This window comes from Strongylocentrotus purpuratus, unplaced genomic scaffold (genome assembly GCF_000002235.5).
Source record: "Strongylocentrotus purpuratus isolate Spur 01 unplaced genomic scaffold, Spur_5.0 spur5_scaffold_10, whole genome shotgun sequence".
Taxonomy (NCBI): domain Eukaryota; kingdom Metazoa; phylum Echinodermata; class Echinoidea; order Camarodonta; family Strongylocentrotidae; genus Strongylocentrotus; species Strongylocentrotus purpuratus.
In genome coordinates this window covers 27054602-27076282 of record NW_022145595.1, presented here as the reverse complement: position 1 = coordinate 27076282, position 21681 = coordinate 27054602, and the positions used below count along the sequence as shown (strand labels likewise).

The 21681-nt window shown below is 36.1% G+C and overlaps 1 protein-coding gene across 1 annotated transcript; it reads left to right on the top strand.

Annotated features, from left to right (window-relative positions):
• The first annotated feature begins 985 nt into the window (after positions 1-985).
• On the top strand, positions 986-16783 carry LOC579318 (germ cell-less protein-like 1). Its single transcript, XM_030979932.1, has 15 exons — positions 986-1233; positions 3601-3724; positions 4989-5085; positions 7057-7154; positions 7743-7855; positions 9116-9181; positions 9928-10012; positions 10921-11005; positions 11318-11449; positions 12114-12183; positions 12698-12779; positions 13190-13251; positions 14111-14194; positions 14781-14868; positions 15839-16783. Exons 1-15 carry the CDS (start codon positions 1103-1105, stop codon positions 16001-16003), a joined length of 1482 nt encoding a protein of 493 aa, XP_030835792.1. The 5' UTR covers positions 986-1102; the 3' UTR covers positions 16004-16783.
• The last annotated feature ends 4898 nt before the right edge of the window (positions 16784-21681 follow it).

Here is a 21681-nt window from a genome sequence, read left to right as displayed (position 1 = left end):
TTAGTGGGGTGTACTGTTTTCGACTATGAATCTTTGTCTGAATTCAGTTTTCCCCTCCCGCGCAAAACGCGGAAGCTTTGACGTTTAATTAAATCATTAGAGAAAGAAGACGATTCGTTGTACCGTTCTCTACTTTTTAATCCTCGTCTAAATTCAGTTTCCCCCGTCTCGCGCGAAGCGCGGAAGCTTTGACGTTTTATACCGCAAATGCCTTCAAAGTGCAATTGTTATTGCTCTTGTTCTTATATGAGCTTTCGAATGCTCTTTTAGGACCTAAAATTGCTATGAAGGTTATTTTAGACCGCCAATACGATCATACCAATTCAGCTCCACTTTCAAAAAATATGGTGACCATTAATTAATTAATTAATAATCATGACGGGCCGGCAGGTTGTAGGCCTAAGTATCGTAACTAACAACAAAAAGCCAACATCGGAATTGGCTTGAATAAAACGTATAATAAAGCGCTAATACTCGTTTTTTCAATGGTAGGCTCAAATTATCGAATATTTTGTGGGGCACCACAAATATTAGAAATGGTTAAATCTACGGATATTTCAGCCGTCTCTGAACCGATTTTGATCAAACAAAGATGATTTTGTCATTACAGTGTTCTTTCAAATTTGACGCTCGGTTTTTCTTCCCCCCTCCCCCCCCCCCCAAAAAAAAAATATATATATATATATATATATATATATATATAATATAAAATATATATATTGTGTATAGCGAAACTCCGTAGACTCGCGTTTTCCTAAATGGGTGTATCATAATCTCACCTTTAAATTGAAATTAGACGTTTTCAACGCTTGAAATGTACAAGTTTATAAGTTATTTTTTCTGCTATATAGTATGCCACGTTTTATTTTCACATTCGAGACTCTAATTTTATCTAATTTATCTTTTTTTATCTAATTTTTCTTCTCTTTATCACCGTCATTCATTTTCTGTTTTTCTGTTCGAAGACGCCATATCGCGAATTCTATTGTTTCGGGCTGCGAACTTCGCTGGAAAAAAAACCCAAGCGAGAAAACAAAAACATTTCGTAAATAAACAACATATCAAATGTCTCTTGTGAAAGGAAATTCTTAGTTCAACTGAAATGGGTTCCACTTTTTCTGGTTACACACGTTCCCCTAGAGTTTCTGATATCAAAGGAAGAAAGAGAACACTTAACGAAGATGACAGTGATGACGAGAGTGAGGCAAATGAAGTTCTACACACCCCGCAACGGTAAATAGAACACGAATAGGAAGTACTTTTGATACAGTCCCACCCGTATGGAATGGTGTTTTGTTAATGTGTAAAGATGATTATGAATTGTATGTAGCTGAATTAGTAGAACTTTGCGCATTAAGCGCTGTGCAGTAAGTTTATGCGTTCTCATTGGCCGATCCGCTCGAGTGGCTTTGTATTTAAGTGAGAGAGGTCCTAGACTACTTAACTTAAGTGCAACTTAAGTTCAATGGCAAAGTCAATACGTATCATCTAGATCTAGACTAGACCGAAAACTTCAGTCTCTCTAATCGTCGGTTGTTCCACTGAGACTACGTCTGGCTCCACTAGACCTCCGATTATAGAGACTGAAGTATGGCCTATCCGGGACTGTACGGGACTGTACGGAACAAATGGTTCGGTTCGACCGGACCGCGATGAATAAGATATGCAACGAGATTTTCACTCTTTACATCCTCATAACTGCTGCAATTATAACACAAATTAAAAATATAACATAGGGTCTATATAGAGCTTATTTGACTTACGATAGCTTGCTCATTTAGATCCTAAATTAATGATTAATCCGAGAAAGTCTCGTCGTCAACATTATCCGTCTTGGTTTTAGTTGATGAATATTCATTTTTTCTTTTCGAACGTCCAATAGCTACCGTAGCTACTTACGAGTCGGCCCGGGTTGACCAACGAACTCCCACGAAACGAGTGCTCTGATTGGCCATTGGCTATGTTTTGGTAGGTGGACCCGGAAATATATCGGCCGCCGGGTAATATTTCGAATGCATGAACGTACTGCTTCGCGGTTCTGAGATACAAATTGGATAATTCATATAAGTAAGTCCGTAAATTATCCATTTAATATTGAGTTATCAAATTTTGATAACTGTAATTAGGACAAATGACATACCGACCTAATTTACATCTGATTTAGAAATCAGGAAATTAGATCTAAATAAAGAAAATCGGGGAGAAAATGTCGTGGATGAAAATATGTACATAGCCACCCCCACGGTACGAGATCTCTGGGTTGCCATCTGTATTGGGGAATGACAACAAATGTCAGTTTTATTAAAGAAATGACCCAAATCAGATGGTTATTGCTGTCTAGATCTAGACTAGACCCTAGATAAAATGACGCTAGTGTAGTTCCGTATCCATCTTTTTAGCAGTTTAATATCCATCCTTAGCAAAGGATTTTTAGCCCAGTTGTTTACTAATTTTAATCATAGGTCTAATCATATATTGCATTTTCCACCTGAATTTGGATCACACAGACACAGAGACGCCAAGACCAGTTCAAAGATCGGCAATGCGTGACACTTTCATGATTAGGCGCGCGAGTGCGAGGGTACTATAACACACGTAGGAAGGTATTGCGTTTTTTCAAAATCTAGCACGCGCGTTGTGCGTAAGAGCATTTTCAGATCCTCGAAATGCGTGATGTCACGTCTACTGCGAGATACTTGGTAGCTCTGATCACATCCGACATCGGGAAACCTTCGTGTAGGGCTTCGATGTCGACGTCAACGCTCAGTACCATCTCTACGCTATAGTCCTGCACCTCAAACTGAAGCTATCAGTCCAAAATTATGCAGACTTCTCGTATGTTACATGGTATCGTGCATGTGCGTAACAAAGAGCTAAAAATCTTCGTGCACATGCAGTTCAAAATCTTGCAGCCGTATTTTAAACTCTATTCTATTCTAAATTCTATCCCTTCTAGTCTACGCCGAAGGCCAAATAATTATGAAGGAAAACCTGTGCGCGAGCTACAAGCTAGTAATGACGTTATCAGTTTAACTCTTAAATACCATTGTGCAAAACTCACCAGGGTTCACTCAAAATCTGCACTTTTGTGACAATTGATGACATCCAATTAGCAGGAAAATACAATTTATTTAACTCACCAATATCAGAGAAAATTGAAATTGAAATCTATTGTCAAAGAGCTGCTTCATATCCTTTATTTGCCTTTCTTGGCCACGGGTAGTGGGCCAGTGCTCGAATCTCTAAGCAAAAATTACAACTCGACCAAGAAAAAAAATTGGCTACCAAAATATTGGTTCATATCGCCAACACTAAAAAAGCCTGGATTTTTCCTGTACTCGAAATAGAGTAGGTGTGTAATGTGGATCAAGTTTTTTGTGGCTTAATTTCATTTGCCGACATGTACTTGTTGCTTGTTACTTGGTGCAGTAATTCCAATTGCTGCTCCTCCAATTACAGCTCCTCGGAAACTTTACCAGGATGTTGATCGTGTAATGGACAATAGAACAAGAGATCTTGAAAGTAACTTGATCTTGCTGTAGTCTTGCCAATAGCTGTTGCAATTGTACCCCTTTAAAATAAACTTATTTATTATTTCAGAAAAAAGATGAAGTCCACTTCCAAGTACATCTACAATGCACTGTTTGTGAATGGGGAGAATTCTGACATCTCAATACATGCCCTAGGGAAGGACTGGCCTCTTCACAAGATATATCTTTGTCAGGTTTGTATTCTATTCAGTGTTTAACTCAAGTTGTGATATTGTGTGGAGATTTTAAAACCCCTTTAAAGTGTTGAAAGCCCCCAACAATTTGATGGCAAAATTTCCCTAAAATTGTATCATAATGTGAAAGAGGATGTCATTTAAGACACATTTCTCAAGGATTTTCAAAACAAATGTGTTTGAAGTCTAATGTTGATGAAAGAATATACACTTTTTGTTTTCTGCACACAGCAGAAAACCCAAATTATGCATTCTTTATCAATATTTGTCTTCAAGCACTTTTTTTTTTGGTGGGGGGGGATCTTTGTAGAAGTGTGTTTTAAATGACATTCTCATTCACATTATGATACAATTTTAATGAAGTTTTTTGCCATCCAATTTTTGTTAAATTTGGGGCTCTCAACACTTTAGAGGGGCTTTAAGACTTGTTTTTACGTGGGCAGTAATCCACATAGCGTATTTGCCGGCAAATATTTGATTTGATCTCTTGCGTACAAATGTTGATGTGACTAAAATCACCACCTTAGACTGCTCGCCCAAAATAGCGACTTCGCGTGCTGGATGCTTCGCGGCAGCTCCGTTTAACGGGCCCTTCTTTTACTTTTGCAATGCATTGGCACGAACTTAGATCAAGATCTATCGGCAGATGTTGTTTTTGGGAGTTTATTTTCGTCTTCATGTCAACAATGCAAGATAAAATTGTCGGTAAGATGTGTGGAAATGTCCTATACCATAGTGGTATAATTATTGTACCGTTCTCAGTCCCATATGTGCAAATTTGTGCTGGTTTTGACTTAGTTTTTTTTTTTTTACTCTTTCGCCGCATAGGCCGCACCCCGACTTTTTGATATTTTCTCTTCCAAAAATACTGCGGCCTTTACGCCGGCAAATATGGTAATCAACAAGAATGAAAGAGAACAAATCTTGACAAAAATGAAATCACTTAATTGTAGTATACCGGTACCTTACATTTTTCTGTATCTTTTAACACACAAATCAGTGAGTGCACATAGGGCCTTTGTTACACTAGATACTTCTTCCTATACTTGCCATCATTTACATATATATAAGAGTGTGTCAAAAGCTTGGGTATGTTTTTCCAACAAGGTTAATTACAGGTCCATTCTTCATTCAAACACATGTATAGAGCATATACATCAGGTATACACATTTCTAATTTTTTGAATTTTTATTTTTGTAGAGTATAACTATTGGTATTCAACCTTAAATCTTGTCTTTTCTTGTATCTTAATTTTGTACGTAGTCGAGTTACTTTGCGAGTATGTTCAATGGGTCATGGAGAGAATCAAAGCTCACCGAGATAGATATTGATGTACCAGACACAAACATTGATAAAGAGGGTAAGTCAATGTCACTCTTATTTACAACATTTAATATAGCTTCTGAATTACATGTTCATGCTAAATTCAAGCATTAATAAGCTAAACATTAAACAAAAATTAAACAAGACTTTAAATTTAATATACTGTAATTTAAATCTAATACCACATCATACGCATATAGGATTATTAAAGACAATAAGTTTTTTAAAAGAAGAATAACTTGTAAACTCTAAGGACAATACAGTGCGTCCCAGAAAAAACGAAACCGAGAACTATCGATGTTTTATCATAACTTAGTCATATTTATAATTTATAAATTACACATATTTGGAAAGCTTAGATCCTCCTCTTTCATTTGAGGCAACTCATATGATGCATATTTCACGCATGAGTGATTAAAATCAATTTGAAGAGAGTAAACCAAAACTCATTTGGCGGACGGTTTCTGAATTTCAAAGAGAAAATCACATTTCCAGAAAGTTGAGTATCTGGCCTTTCCTATGACACCTCAATCAGGAAAAATGAGCAAGGAATGACAAAGTTCTGTTCGTTTAAAGGTAATACAAAGTTTTGGTATGAGGTCATGAATTTGGTTCAAATCAACATATTGGAAGCATAAGCGATCCTACAATATTCAGTGATCTTTGTCGCGGTTGAAATCAATTCTAAAGTTATGAAATTATAAATAATAGACTCTTTATGGTGTATAGCTCCCTCTTAAGGTCAAGATATTAATTAAGCTATAAAACAATGTTTCTTGACTAAAATTGACCGATTAGCTATTCCCGTTTGGAAATTATATATCACAACTACATATTCTGCAATGTTCATGGTCGCATCTACCATTGTACGGCCATACGGCGCTATTTGAAATTTATCAGGATTTACCGGGAGCACCGGTAAATTTTTATATTCGATTTTTCTCGAAAGCAGAAGTGTTTTAGGGGCTAAATTTTCTATTGCTTATATTAAATCCACAGGGGCATCCAAATATATCAAAATTGAAAAGAATCACCACCATCCAATTTTCTAAAATTCCCCAAACTTTGTATTACCTTTAAAGTAGTGCTTGCATTTCCATAATTTGATTAAACAAATTCGTTTTCACTAGCTGACTGCCGTAAAAACAAACAGAATTAACAAAAGACTTAACTCCGTTTCGTTGACAATCAGCCATGCATGAAGTCTTTCGTCTACTACTGATTGTCAACGAAATGAAGTTAAGTCTTTTCTTAATTCCGTGTGTTGCTAAGGCAGGCAGCCAGTGAAAATGAATTCGTTTGATAAAATTATGGAAATGCAAGCACTACTTTAAACAAACAGAAATTTGTCATTCCTTGCTCATTTTTCCTGATTGAGGTGTCAAATGAAAGGACAGATACTCAACTTTCTAGAAATGTGATTTTCTCGTTGAAATTCAGGTACCGTTCGCCAAATGACTTTTTGGTTTCCTCTCTTCAAATTGATTTTAATCACTCATGCGTGAAATATGCATCATATGAGTTGCATCAAATGAAAGAGGAGGATCTAAGCTTTCCAAGTATGTATCATTTATTAATTATAAATGTGACCAAGTTATGATAAAACGTCAATAGTTCTCGGTTTCGTTTTTTCTGGGACGCACTGTATTATACTAAAATTTAATCCTGACACTGGTTTTCGACTTTTGTCGGAAGTCGGGTTTGAAAAAAGTAGTTAGTCTATGGTCTAAGTTCCAGGGTAGGGTTAAATAAATTTACAGTAGGCTACAGACTTGTTTATATATACTGATTTGTTTGAATATCTTCAGATGTGTTTAAATAAATGTGAAATAAAATTTAATTTAATTTAATTGAATTGTTTAATATCATTTACTTTTTGCTGATACACTTCAGCACCCAAGATATTAATCCAAATACATTTGCAAACAAGAAACTCTGTTCAAGTCTAACTTTGATGCCAATCTCAAAGATCCTAAAAGCTTCTTGATTTGACTTGTTGATTTCCCAGCCTTACAGATCGCCCTTGGCTCGTTATACAGAGATGACGTACTCATAGAACCTGTCAAGGTTGTTTCCGTGCTTGCCGCCGCTTCACTTCTTCAACTAGTAAGTCTATTTAGGGCCATGATCAGAAAATAGATTTTATATAACCATTGCCAAAATCCAATGACAATTCTGCTGACAGCCACTCAAATGCACAAACTTCAGTAGCGTTTAGTTGTATCTGTTATCGTAGTTGGTTTATAGTGATGACAAGTTTTATGATACAGGGTCCTGTAGTCTGGGAAACTTCCCCACGTTATTATTTATGGGCTGCCTATATGCAATATTTGGTCAAGTGGACCAAGGTAAATTTGTGAAGTCAGAAACTTTGCTGTTGATTAAATGTTTGCCAATTGTATGAGTGGTTAAGATGCACAAAGGTTTCATGCCACAAAAGAATATTCCCAATATTTGAATGCTGTCTAATTTGGCCAGAGGGATTAGACCTCCCTGCAAGGTCACTGATGGGTGGTTATCTCATCAAATCAGCTCTCAATTAACATAAGAAAAAGAGGATCATGGGGACCAACAGGCACCGCTTCAGCATTGTTTGCTATATAGAGGGTGCAAGTAGCTATAAGTAGTGCAGTGGGGCTTTAAATGAATCTCAATAATTTAAATATGTAAATATTTGTTCTTTCTATAATTCAGGAAGGACTTATCCAACAGTGTGCTGATATTATGACTGAAACCATTAGTCCCAAGACAGTATGTAGCTACCATTCAGCAGCAACATCTTATGGCTTACAACAAGTGGCAAAGAGGTCAGTATTATCAACATTTATCCAATCCAATCCAATTAAAGTATTTATAAAGTGCCAATATCTAGTTACCTAATAAAAGGCACTGATGAGACTGAAAAAAAACTACCAAGATTGTATGTTCATGATTCTAACTGGGAAAGATAAAAAAGCAGTGACTTATTGTAAGCAATCTGAATATGTACGTCTTAAGTTGAGTTCTGAAAGTGGATAACTGGTGGCAAGAGCAAAAAATTTGGGGGAGACCATTCCACAGTCTTGATGAACAGGTAGTAAATGATCGCTCCCCTAGAAGAGCGTGTTAAAGGACTGTTTGAGAGCATGTTTGCGATCTGCAGGTCGCAAATTACAATCCACTACAAATACCCCCACACAGGTAACTCCTAGTTTGCAGGGACAAACCCTTGTCTATCATTGCAAGTAACAGTGTCTGCAAGTTGAGACTCCAATAGCCTATGTACTTGACACAATCAGAAACTGACAGATGTCGGCTTTGCTCAAGGCTTTAGGAATTGTTGTAAAGTGTCAAATTAAGGTCTGAGCTTGCAGACTAGGTAACCCCACCGAGCCCTATCCTAGGGCCTAGCCCTGCATGACCTTAACCCGAACTCTAACCCTAATCTTTACCCTGACCCCAACCCCTTTTATCTTCTTAATTTGCATGTATTTGATGTTTGTTTACTTGTTATACTTTTACTTTTGTATATAACTGTGTTTCAGTATTTTCAATGCAAACTTGGAATGAATTCAATTCAATTCAGTTCAATTCAACCCTAATACATTTAATATATTGCACTGGTTTATGATAGGGTATTCTGCATTTAAACACCTGTATTAGGTAAGTTAGATTGCAAAGATGCACCACTTTTAGATATTTGTCTTATCACCTTCTCTGTCTCCCACTATTCATGAGATTGTTATTAATTCTAAGATAACATGGATTTCTGTTAATATATTTCCTCTGGATTTCATTTTTATGGCTTAGATTGAAAATATGTGAGTTAAAACAAAACAAACAAAAGAACAGAGACAATAGGAGCAGATAAGTAAAATTCTTCATGAATTCTATTAACAGGATTTTTTAAAAAATCACTTAAACTGTAGATAATTACCAGGTAAGGAAATTTTCAGGGTAATTTCTATTCCCTCTTGTGCATGTTTGAAATAGTTAAATGTGCAACTCATCCACAGAAGGAATTTTTTTCTTCAGAATGGTGTGTATTTATCTTTTAATTGTATTTCTTTTAATTCATTTAAATGTAGTTGCTTTGAGTGGTTGGAGCTGAATTTGATGGTTGCACAGAAACCAACATTACTAAGGGAACTTAGGTGAGTTACTGCTTTGTTTAATAGACCCAGCAGGGTGTTAAACAGGCCTGATAATTACCCAATTTAAATCGGTTTCCTGATTATTATTTTTTTTTTACCAATTTTTTTTTTCTCTCCAATTTCCCCCTATTTGTTCCCAATTTTTTTTACTCAAAAGGCGGGAAATGTTGTTAGATGCCATTTTTGTTCACAAATCCTTTTTTTTACTCAAGGGACTCAAGAGGTTAAAGTTTTTTTTTTTCCTCTCTCAGAGAATCTTTTTTTTTTTAGTGCTCACAATCACCCCTGTTTAAAAGATATACTCTTATACCCTTCTGGCTGTCATGGAGGATATGTGTATCAGTGCTGTGACTTGATCTTAGACATTAGAATGTCACACCATTTGTGCGAGGTACTCCAAGTAAAGGGGAGTTCATTCATATACATTAGAACTTTGTAAAGTCTTTTATAATGACACATTTCTTTAAACAGTATTTTTGTTTTTGTTTCTCCTCTCCCTTAAAAAAATATCCATTCTGTTTTTCCTCGCTTTATCTGTCTGTTTATATCCCCCTCTCTCTCTCTCCCTTTCTCTCTCCCTTCTCTCTTTATCTCTCTTTCTCTCTTTTTCCCTCTCTTTCTCTCTCTGGCTCTCTGTCTATCTCTCTTTCTCTCTGTCTCTTTCTCTCTTTCTCTCTCTCTCTCTCTCTCTTGTATTTTTCTTCTTCTTCTCTCTCCTACTTCTCATGTGTGCCCTGACGCTACAGCTCTGAGTTATTTGAGAAAGTTATCCAATCTCCCAACCTCTTTGTGCTACAAGTGGAGATGGATGTCTACTCAATGGTCAAAAAGGTGAGATTAGAATTCAGGGAGTCCATGAAGTTAACTCTTTACAGGCTTAGATTGACTAGTAGAACAAATACTGGCCTGGCTGGCAGAAGGGCATTAGCTCGAATTTCAGGTAAAAAATGAAACTTTAAGCAGAAGAGTGTTAGCACTAAATCGCCTCAAACTTTATAAAACTTACTTATTTCTGAAGAAAAAAATTGTGGCCGTGTTCTACTATAACATTTCGATTAGTCTTTTATGTTTTAAAACAATTTTCGGGGCAGAAAGCAGTTTAAATATAAAACAAATCTTTAAATGCAAATAATTTAAAAAATAGTTTTTAGAGCAGCTCACGCGCTAACGCCCTTCTGCCAGCCGGCCGACGAAATACTGGCCTGCCACAGTTAACTCTTGTCACAAGTACATGTAAATGTTCCATATACTCAAAACAGTGTGACAGTCTATAGGGTTTTGACCCCTGACGAGTAAAGAGATAAAAAAAATCTCCCGTCAGACAAGTTACATGGCATGTATTACATCAATTCATCACAAACAAAGTTATAAATGAAGCACTAGACAAGGCACATGGGATATGGGCATATTTGAACAATGGCCATGAGAGTGTAAACATGTCTCTATTGCAAAGTTACACAAGAACAGACCCAGAGCAATGATATATTATTTTCTGGTGCAATTTTTTTTTCTCAAGAAAATGTTTTAATTGTCATTAGTGTAAGCATGATTCGTTCTTATTGGGAGCTTGTTAGGTTATCTACAATTTATCTTCCTGCCCAAGAAAATAAGTATAGTTATAACAATAAATAAATTAAATACAAAATTAATAAAAGATTAATAGAAATCGATGAAATGAAATAAAAGGTATGTAGATCATGTGTTGGTTAACAGTGATAATTATTGTGTTTGTTTTTCAGTATGTGTTCTTGAAGCTGACACCTTCATGGCAGGGAGATTCCAAGATGCTCGGAAGAGAAGCTGATAAATACTTCAGGAGATATAGTAAGTTAAGAGTACAGGTACATGGTTAAAGCAAAGATAGAGGAAGGAGGGAGGAGGGAGGGAGAAAGGGGGGAGGAGGAGGAGGTGCTCCTTTGAGGTATTCATGTATCAAGAACTGTATGACATAATGGTGTTACATGTCCTAGTGAACAAATTAAATTTTGATTATTCATCTATCCTACTGTGTGTTGTTTTGCGTATATCTCTCACATTCTGTCTGTTATTTATTTATTTTCTCACCATCTATCTATCTTTCCATTTGCCTCTTTCCTCTGCTTCTGCCTCTGTTTCTGTCTTTCCTGTGGTTCACAGATGCAGGTTGTTTTCTGAAGTCTGACGTGGGGGCGCCCTACGCTCGTCTCTTCTCTGTGCTGAGGCTAGGAAGTATCATCAATGAGCCAAGTTCTTGTAGACATGTAGAAGATGACAAGATTATTATGCAAGGTAAAGTTTGACTATCATGCATCACTCAAGCACGTAAGCCTCCTGTCGACCAGGGGGTGTTTCACAAAGCTCCTAATTTGAACTTAAATCTAAGTTAGACTTAAAAATTATGCAGAACCATTTGTAGCCTTAAAATGAAATATATTCATAAGCGAAAATTCAAGTATTTTAGACCTTGTATAAATTCCACATCAAGAACATGAAATCTCCTCGACAATAGAAAATTTGAAAGATTTGAATCGACATTGTACATAACTTTTACACAATATTTTCATACATGTAGATACTAACAGCTTTCCATAATTGTTAAGTCTAACTTAGGATCTTTGTGAAACACCCCCCAGGGGCACTACCGTGTGATCTCAATTACAACATTTATTATGTCAATCTAATTAGTAATTCTGATATTTTAAGTAACTTTTGCAAATCATATGAGTGAATGTGCAAGTCTAGTGAAAATATAAACATAAGGGTAGATCTCATTCTCAAAAAAATGCATGAGACTTGAGACTCATCCCAAAAGTGCTGAAAGTTCTCAAGATGGGGCAGAAAATAGATTATAGTAAACATACAATAAATGTATGTGAGAATCGAGTTAAAGTGCTAGTACCAACCATACAAGGAATTTCCAATGTTAAACTGAATGTTGTTTGGTTTCTTTCAGATTTTCTACTGCCAGTTTACAGACAGCAATGGCAGCACATGTTAGCCGTGGAGCATGGCCAGGACCTAGGGTGAGCATTTGGGTTCGACCGACCGGCACATGTTTTGGCACCTAAAGGGCAATACATCTTCTTCTATGTTAGGCCTTACTTGTAACCTCATCAAGATAGACAAGTGCAAAATTAATATTTTTACCAAACATGACACATTTTGACAATAATTGTTTTAATCAAATTATGGAACTGACATGCTTATAGATGCCAGGAAAAACAGGAGAGGCAAAACCATTCAAAACTATTTTTAAAATAGATATATGCATACATGTACCACCTTTAATTTCATTTAAAATGATGTGTAGTGTATTCATCATCTCCTAATGTACATGTACAGGTCACTAACATTAGTGCAGATAGTAGAGGAGGTATTTTATCACCATGTATCTCTTTTGACCCACATACATGCATTAGTGTTATGAAAGATTGGCTGTATTGAGTATTACAATATCTTGGCTAAGTATAGGGTCAAATAAGGGGCTCAATTCTTATGTTTTCTCTATAAAAGAAGTATTATATCTCTTTTTCACAGGCCGAAGGATGAGACGGTCTCTGCAGATCAGTTTGATCAGCTCAGTATGAGATGTGGACGAATCATCAAAAAAGATGCAGAGGTATGGCCATGCCCCTTTTACAAGCTCCACCCCTTTTTGTCTTTGATGTATCACCAATTTGTCAGCATGTCCACATGATATGACCTGTGAAATATTTCAAATATGTTTTTGAAGAATACTGGTTTAAGGAATGAAATACCCTAGGGTTTAGTTAGTTCTTTGTGTCTGCATTTGGGCATTGATATACAGTCAAACCTGCTTTAGTGGCCACCTGTCTACATAGACCAAATTTTTTGTGTCCATCGAAAAAGGTTTCTCATTGAAACATGTACTAAAGGAACCTGTCTATAAAGACCACTTTTTGTGTTTCCCTTGGGAGGTCGCTATAGACAGGTTCGACTGTTTATGTTTCAGGTTTCCTCTTCTTTCTGAAAATGTTCTTTATGTTTCTCTTTCCTTTATTCTTGCAGTATTGCTGGAGGTGGACAGGGTTCAATTTTGGAGTTGATCTTCTTGTCACATTTACAAATAGGTAAGTTTAAATAACCCAATGAAACATTTAATAATAATAATAACAATATTTAACAAGCGCAACATATCCATCTCTAGAGATGCTCAAGGCGCATACAATTAATTCAAAATTATAACAGGAATTTGACATTCTTGAGATTAAAGAAATATTAAATGTTATTAAACTTGTATGTAAATTCATCATGGCATCTTAATAGAATTTTATAGATTACACAACTTCATGATGCTATGGTACATACAATGTGGCATAGGACGATTATACATAGCCTTAACGAACCGTTGCATAAAAGCTTCTCCATATATGAAAGCTGCATAGTAAAAGGGTGTACACAATAGATCATAAATTATATAAAGAAAAGTTATGTAGTTGAAGGGAGGAGATGGGTTGTGTTAAAAAAAATTCACACAATAAAAGGTTTAAGATGGCAAATGGATTTATTTAGGTATGGGATGAGTTAACTTTATCAAGCTCTGATAAAAAACAATTCACATATTATGTTTCGTTTTACCAGGGGCCTGTTTCATAAAACTTGTTATCCATAACACGTGCTAAATTTCTATAACAAATTTGCTCTCAGCCAATCAAATGCTACGATTTCAACAGTTATTGTAACTTGTTATTGATAACAAGTTTTATGAAACAGCGCTCGGGGCCCAATCAACAACTTTAGAATGTTTAGATTGTGCAATAAAAATGTCATTTTAATGCTTGTACCTTTCAAAAGGTAATGTTGTTGAATGTATTGAAAATGTCCTACATTTTGGGTGATTTCTTGTTTTTAACACAGGTGTATATATATCAACCCCTTTATACCCCATCTTGGTAATTGATATTATGTTTTCTTTTCTTTGAAACCTAGATTGATAATTTTGAGGCGGAATACGGGTACTCATCCTGTCACAGCTAGTGTCAGCCTACAGAATAGCAGAAATATCATGTTTAGGTATGTCTGATATTTTTGGATTATGTAGTGGGCTTAGAATTACTTGTTAAGTGTACCTCTCATTCATTTAATATTGCGCTTGAAAAAGAAGAAACCTGAGACCTTAATAATTTAGTGCTTGTGTATTGTTATTCATCTTTTAAAATCATAGAAATCTTACCGAGAAGTTTTGAGGCTTACCAACATTGTACATGACCTTTAAAAAGAAGGTTGAGTTCTAGGAAGGGGTGAAAAATATGCAAGTGTGGAAGAACATCCGATAAAAAAAATTCCTGAAAAGCATGGCTCTTCAAATGCCTTAATATTCTAAATATGGCATGTAACAGCATACAAATCGGGAAGGATTTTTATGCCACATGTTTATGTAGTCCCGTATACATATTTCTGTGTATAGTGCTTGTAACTTTACCAAGACTGGACCAAATTTCTTATCATTTTGATGATTTCAGAACCTTGCAGTACACATCAATACTTATATGCTAGACGATCAACCTTTTCTGAGCGATTTCACACCGTTTCTTTCACAAATCAATCGCGACCAGAACTCAACTTTATCTTTAATGCTGGGTTTTCTTTTCTCCCGCAGAATAAGAGTTGTTTCCTATGACAGTCAGGGTCAGATCTTGTATCAGAAGCTGAGTGATTTAACTCCACTGGCGCTACACAAAGATGAGGTGAGTGAGTCCCGTCAAGAGATGGATGGAGGTGTCCACCAGGACCCTTTTTCATAAAGCCTTTTATCAATAACAAGTTACAAGCTACTGTTATAAGCTACTGAAATCATGGCATCTGATTGGCTGAGAGCACATTTGTCATAGAAAGTTAGCATTTGTTATAGATAAAAAGTTTTATGAAACAGGACCCAGGGACCTGTTTTACAAAGCCTTTTCTTTTTCTATGACAAATGACAAAAATCAGTGACAAATGTGCTGATAACCAATCAGTAGCAAGGATTTCAGTAGCTTATAACAAAAACTGTAATTTTTCACTGATGAAGTTTTGTGAAATGGGGCCCTGGTTGAACGGCACTTGCTTCTGGGACCATTGCTCAATGATGATTAACCTCAATTTGAAATGTCAACCCTGGACTAAACCCTAACCTTACACCTTTGAAGGAGTAAAGCCAGAGTGAATCATCACAGAAGCAAATTTCAGGTTACTGTCCATCCATCTTGGCAGGACATTGATTAGTCTCGGTCCAAATGGAATTGCATGCTTAGTGTGGTCTTACAGCATCTCAGGGGGTGATTAATAACGAGAGGCAATAGTTTGAAAGTGTGCAATGACATATATATTACATCGTTGGTACCCCTGGTTGTACCCTCAAAAGAAAAATTAAACCTAAGTATTTTTCTTGTAAATCCTTCTTTGCAAGTTACATATGCCTCATGAAAGTGAAAATTAAACCTTAATATTTTTCTTGTAAATCCTTCTTTGCAAATTACATATGCCTAATGAAAGTGAAAATTAAACCTGAGTACTTTTCTTGGAAGTCCTTCTTTGCAAGTTACATATGCCTCATGAAAGTGAAAATTAAACCTTAATATTTTTCTTGTAAATCCTTCTTTGCAAGTTACATATGCCTCATGAAAGTGGATGGATGAATTTGTTATGATTATTATGGCAATTCTTTGTTTTTTGCAGGAGATTGTGGTATTAAACATTGACCGACACGCCCCTTTCCCAATGCAAATAGGGGTGAATGTGATGTGCGTGACTCCGCCCCAACCTGTGGTAGAGACGGCAGAGAGTTTAACCCTTCAGCAACCTACCCAAAGGCAGCAGCAACTCTCGGGTCAAGATGAATGAGCTACTGTTCAGGGATTTAAAGTCTCAAGAATAAACTGATGAACTTCAAACCATTGCCTGGAGCCGATATCTAGCCAAGATATGGACTTGAGGTCATGAATTCCAAGTAAAACATTGAAACTATTATGTGGTGTATGATAACTGTAGACCCTAAGCTAGACATACAAGCCATCAAACATGTGAAAGGACTTCAGCGGTGTTCCACACGTCAGCTTTGCCTGTTTTGTTTACAACCGCTCTACAAGCCTTGGGGATAGTTGTTTTGAAGATAACTGTCCACAATTGTTATGTTTGAACCTGCCCGATAGCTCCTTGAAGCACTGATTTTTTCATTTACACACTTTACAACTCTGTGGCAGGATGCTAAAGTTCCAAATTTGTATGCAGGAAGGCTTTATTTCAAGGTGGTATTTTGTTGATCAACAAGTTTCTGTGTGTGTGGTCTGTGACATGCAAACATCTTCAACTGCAACCTTGGTTAGTTTGTACTGCGGTGCAAACATCTTCAACCCCAACCTTGGTTAGTTTGTACCTGTGGTGCAAACATCTTCAACCCCAACCTTGGTTAGTTTGTACCTGTGGTGCAAACATCTTCAACCCCAACCTTGGTTAGTTTGTATTGTGGTGCAAACATCTTCAACCGCACCCTTGGTTAGTTTGTACTGTGGTGCAAACATCTTCAACCGCAACCTTGGTTAGTTGTACTGTGGTGCAAACATCTTTAACCACATCCTTGGTTAGTTTGTACCTGTGGTGCAAACATCTTCAACCCCAACCTTGGTTAGTTTGTATTGTGGTGCAAACATCTTCAACCGCACCCTTGGTTAGTTTGTATTGTGGTGCAAACATCTTCAACCGCACCCTTGGTTAGTTTGTAATGTGGTGCAAACATCTTCAACCGCACCCTTGGTTAGTTTGTATTGTGGTGCAAACATCTTCAACCGCACCCTTGGTTAGTTTGTATTGTGGTGCAAACATCTTCAACCGCACCCTTGGTTAGTTTGTATTGTGGTGCAAACATCTTCAACCGCACCCTTGGTTAGTTTGTATTGTGGTGCAAACATCTTCAACCGCAACCTTGGTTTGTTTGTAATGTGGTGCAAACATCTTCAACCGCATCCTTGGTTAGTTTGTACTGTGGTGCAAACATCTTCATCCGCAATCTTGGTTAGTTTGTACCTGTGGTGCAAACATCTTCATCCGCAATCTTGGTTAGTTTGTACCTGTGGTGCAAACATCTTCAACCGCATCCTTGGTTAGTTTGTACTGTGGTGCAAACATCTTCAACCGCAACCTTGGTTTGTTTGTAATGTGGTGCAAACATCTTCAACCGCATCCTTGGTTAGTTTGTACTGTGGTGCAAACATCTTCATCCGCAATCTTGGTTAGTTTGTACCTGTGGTGCAAACATCTTCATCCGCAATCTTGGTTAGTTTGTACCTGTGGTGCAAACATCTTCAACGCAACCTTCGTTAGTTTGTACTGTAGTGCAAACATCTTCAATCGCATCCTTTGTTAGTTTGTACCCGTGGTGCAAACATCTTTAACCCCAACCTTGGTTAGTTTGTACCATTATGCAAACATCTGCAACTGCACTCAACCTTGGTTAGTTGGTACTGCGGTGCAAAACATCTTCAACCGCAACTTTGGTTAGTTTGTAATGTGGTGCAAACATCTTCAAACGCAATGTTGGTTAGTTTGTACTGCTGTGCAAACATTCAGAAAGCTCAAGCTTTCAAGTTTGAATTTGGTTCCTAAACTGCTTTTGAACAAGTATACGTTGGGGTTTCCTCTTCTTCCGTTAGGAACACCAAATCACCAGACTTTGTACCGTTATCGATGTAAGAACTTTGTGCTTAAGAATATTTTGTATGAGAGGCAATTTCCAAAGAATGATATGAAACTGAAAAGGATTAATGTACCTGTAAGGATCATAGCAAAAAGAGAAGAGAATTTGGGATTACATAGAAATTCAGAGGTTATTTTTGTTTTCCTTTATTAAAGTATGAGACAAGGTGGGAGGGTTTTGATGACTTAGCTGTTCTTTTTTATTGTTACAAGGTATAAGAAACGGTTCAAGAAGGAAGTAGCATCCTAATAAATACAGATGCAAATATTTATAAGGGAGTGATGATGACACTATCATTTTGTTAAAATTTGAGAATTTCTTTTTGTTTTGACGTTCTTTTTAATTTAGACAATACTTCTGTTATTCAATTTGCATTTGTTTACAATGTAGTGTAAATGTAAAAGTATTAAACGAGAACAAAAATGTACCCATAAATATACATTTAGACGAAAGGTGCTATCAATGAAAGAAGTGTAAATTTCTTGTAATATTTCTTCCTGCATAAAACTGATGTTTAGAAATGACTGAAATCTGTCTTAATTTATTAATTTTAGGTGCAATATGAATATGTTAGAGGAATAATTACAGTGGTTCTGTTCTATAATTTATTTTATTTTCTCTTCTAGTTTCCCATGTCATCCTTTCTCCTATTCATTGCATTCAGTCACATTGCTACTGTAGATAAGCTTTGGATCTAGTAGAATGCATACTAGGTCTCTTGAGTAGGGATCTCCTTCATCACCTACGCATTCTGTTTAAAATTGTGCATCTTAAACATTCAGTACCTGAATATACAAGTGTATCCCTGAATATTATCCATTTAGGGATAATCTTGAGTAGGGATCTCCTCTCATTACCTATGCATTCTGTCATGCATTGTGCATCTTAACATTTGGTACTTGAAAATACAAGTGTATCCTTGAAAATTATCCATTTAGGGATAACCTTTAATAAAAAAACTGATCACTGGAAAACATATTATTCCCAAATCCAGCTATCCTCACCTGCAAAATTTGTTATACATTTAGATAGCGGCATACCTGCATCAGAGAAAGAGAAGTTGGCTGTCCTACCTCCTTTAAAAGATGGCTGAAAATGTACATTTTCTACTGAAGTTTAATGTAGTCTGATTCATTTGATTCTTTGGATTTTCCCTTATCTTTGAGTATGTAAGCACTACCATACTCCCAACAATATCACATATATGTATTGTATTCAGAAGTGCATTTTAAAATTGAAATACCTTATGGAATAAACAATTAAAAAAAAACAAATAGAAGAAGAAAAAATCATACAAATATCCACAAAGTTAAGATGTATTTTGTTTTAGCCTTCTTCTAAGCAGTAGCTTTGACTGTACTGAAACTTTCTGTAAACTGTAGGAAAATTGCAATCCCTTGCCTTGAGTGCATTTTGCAACTTATGTGAAGATAAGGAATTATTGTGAATATGAAATATAATTAGTAGTTTGATAGTCTAGGAATACTAACCTGTAATTAACTCATTTTATATTAATCCAGTATGTATATTTTGCTTGATATTACAACTTGTGAATTACTTTATGACTCACATGATATCTGTGTAAAGTAAACCTACAGCATTTACTTGTAGCTTGCCATTTGAAATACTTATTGTAACACAATTACTCAAGCTTTCAAGAAGTCAACCTGACGCAATATCAATCGACTATTTCACGTTTTGAAATGTATGAAAATTACAATGATATATTACATAATCAAAGATAGTTTTATGAGTAATAGAGCAGGGTAATGAAATCTTCCTTGAGTTGGTTTCTTGACAGTCTTTGCAATCATGCTATGTGTAGAGTTTCTCAGGTTCTGTTAGGACAAGATTAAAGGTCACAAAGTATCCTAACAGGTCATGGATTCAGGGGAAATTGTTTTCTTGATTTTTTTGGATGGTTGAAGACCAAAATGGTAGTAAATTTCCATCAAACTTAGAGGTGTCGTGGTCGAGTGGATATGTCGCCGGACTGTCGATCACAAGGACCGCGGTTCAAGTCCCGTCGCGACACTAATGTCCTTTCGCAAGACATTGATCTACAACGTGATGGACATGTGCGCTAGATATAAGAAGCCACCATTATTATTATTATTATTATTATTATTATTATTATTATCAAACAGCCATGAGAACTGTAAGAGGATAGCTTATCTCAAGGTAATGTGTCTGTGGAAAAGGTCAACCTGGTAAATGTTAGATGGAAACAATCGCTTGATACAGAGCTCAATTCTGACAGGCGCCCTAGACATTAGCGTGCCTAAAATCGTTCTCCTGTCCCCCAAAGTTTCAAAATTGTCACCAAGGGTTTATACTGCATACTGACTCAGACTAGATGCCAATCACAAGCCCTGCATTCTTGTGCACTGTGATTTCACTCAGTCAAGTTTCGCCAGGGTTTGACACACCTAGGGGTACATATAGACAATTCAGTGACACAATGACGTAACTCCATATTTTGCCAAAATGAGTATTTGATATCAAAATGTTCAGAAAAATGTGGGCTTTCCATGAAACACAAAGACTTAACCTCCACCCAACACCCCCATTGAAGTCAATGGCTAGTGAAACGTAGACTTAACTCCTTAAGGCCCAAGTGCTCAGTGACGCATAAACTGATTTTTTTTTTTTTTAAATGGCCAAAATAGAGTTACGTCTTTGTGTCACTGACCCCTCAATATATGTTAAATATTTGTATGTTAAAGACCTTTTAGGTAGGTACCTCTGTTATGTGCAGATTATGACATGAGCTCATGGAAGTTAGGGACTCTATTAAATTGTTAAACCCTAGACCTACATTTATACATGTGCATGTCAAGTTTTGTAAGCCTCCTGTAAGTATTTCTTTTTCTTTTGTGATAAATACATGTAGCAAACACTATTCAAAACCATAATGGAGTTTTTCCCTCCATAAATGAAAAATAAAGTATTAGTGAATAATATTTCTCTATTGTGTTCATCATTAGAACATCATCTTTTATTCATTTCAATGGTGGTTGGGCTGATGTGTGAAAAGTATTAATAACATTTACTTAATTTATGTATGCTAATCCAAATATGAATTTATATATTTTCTATTTGTGGGGACTGGTTTGTATGAAATGGTCATATGAAAATATTTTATTTGATAGTCTAGTGAGCATTATGATTGTAAAATGTTATTTTGTGGAAACATTGTACTGGCGTACAAATTCATTCTTGTCATTGTCATTCATTTGAGGCGGAAGGGCAATGCCCTATGTCATTTTTACACCCCCTTAATGACATGATTGCTGTTTGTCCTTTTTTTTTATACAGAATTATAATAATTTTGACAGGAAGAAGAGGCTGACACTTGTTGCACCATTAGATTGGGAAGTAAATCCCCCCCCCCCCCCCACTTTAGTCAGGGTGTAAACCTTGACCAAACTAATAATGCCTTCATGCATACTGGCCAGTAGGTCTAGAAACAAGTATTACTTTCAATTATTACACATTCAACACAGTTTATTCAAAGCAAGGCGAATGAAGTTGAGGTCAACAGGTGTAATATCATTCCCTTTAGAAATAAATATCAGATTTAGGATATTAGTAATTGGCCATTTGCTAGAGGAATTCATGTAATTCATTAATTAATTAATTTATTTATTATCATTACTTTCTTTTTGTATTTTGTTGTTTCTTTGTATTTATATATTGCAAATTAGCAAGGTGGCCATCCATAAGAGATTACTATATCATATTATTATTGATATAGATATAGTTTAAATGTATTCTGTAGGCAGAATTCCTATTGAGTCAGATTCAATTATTCACATGTTTAAACATT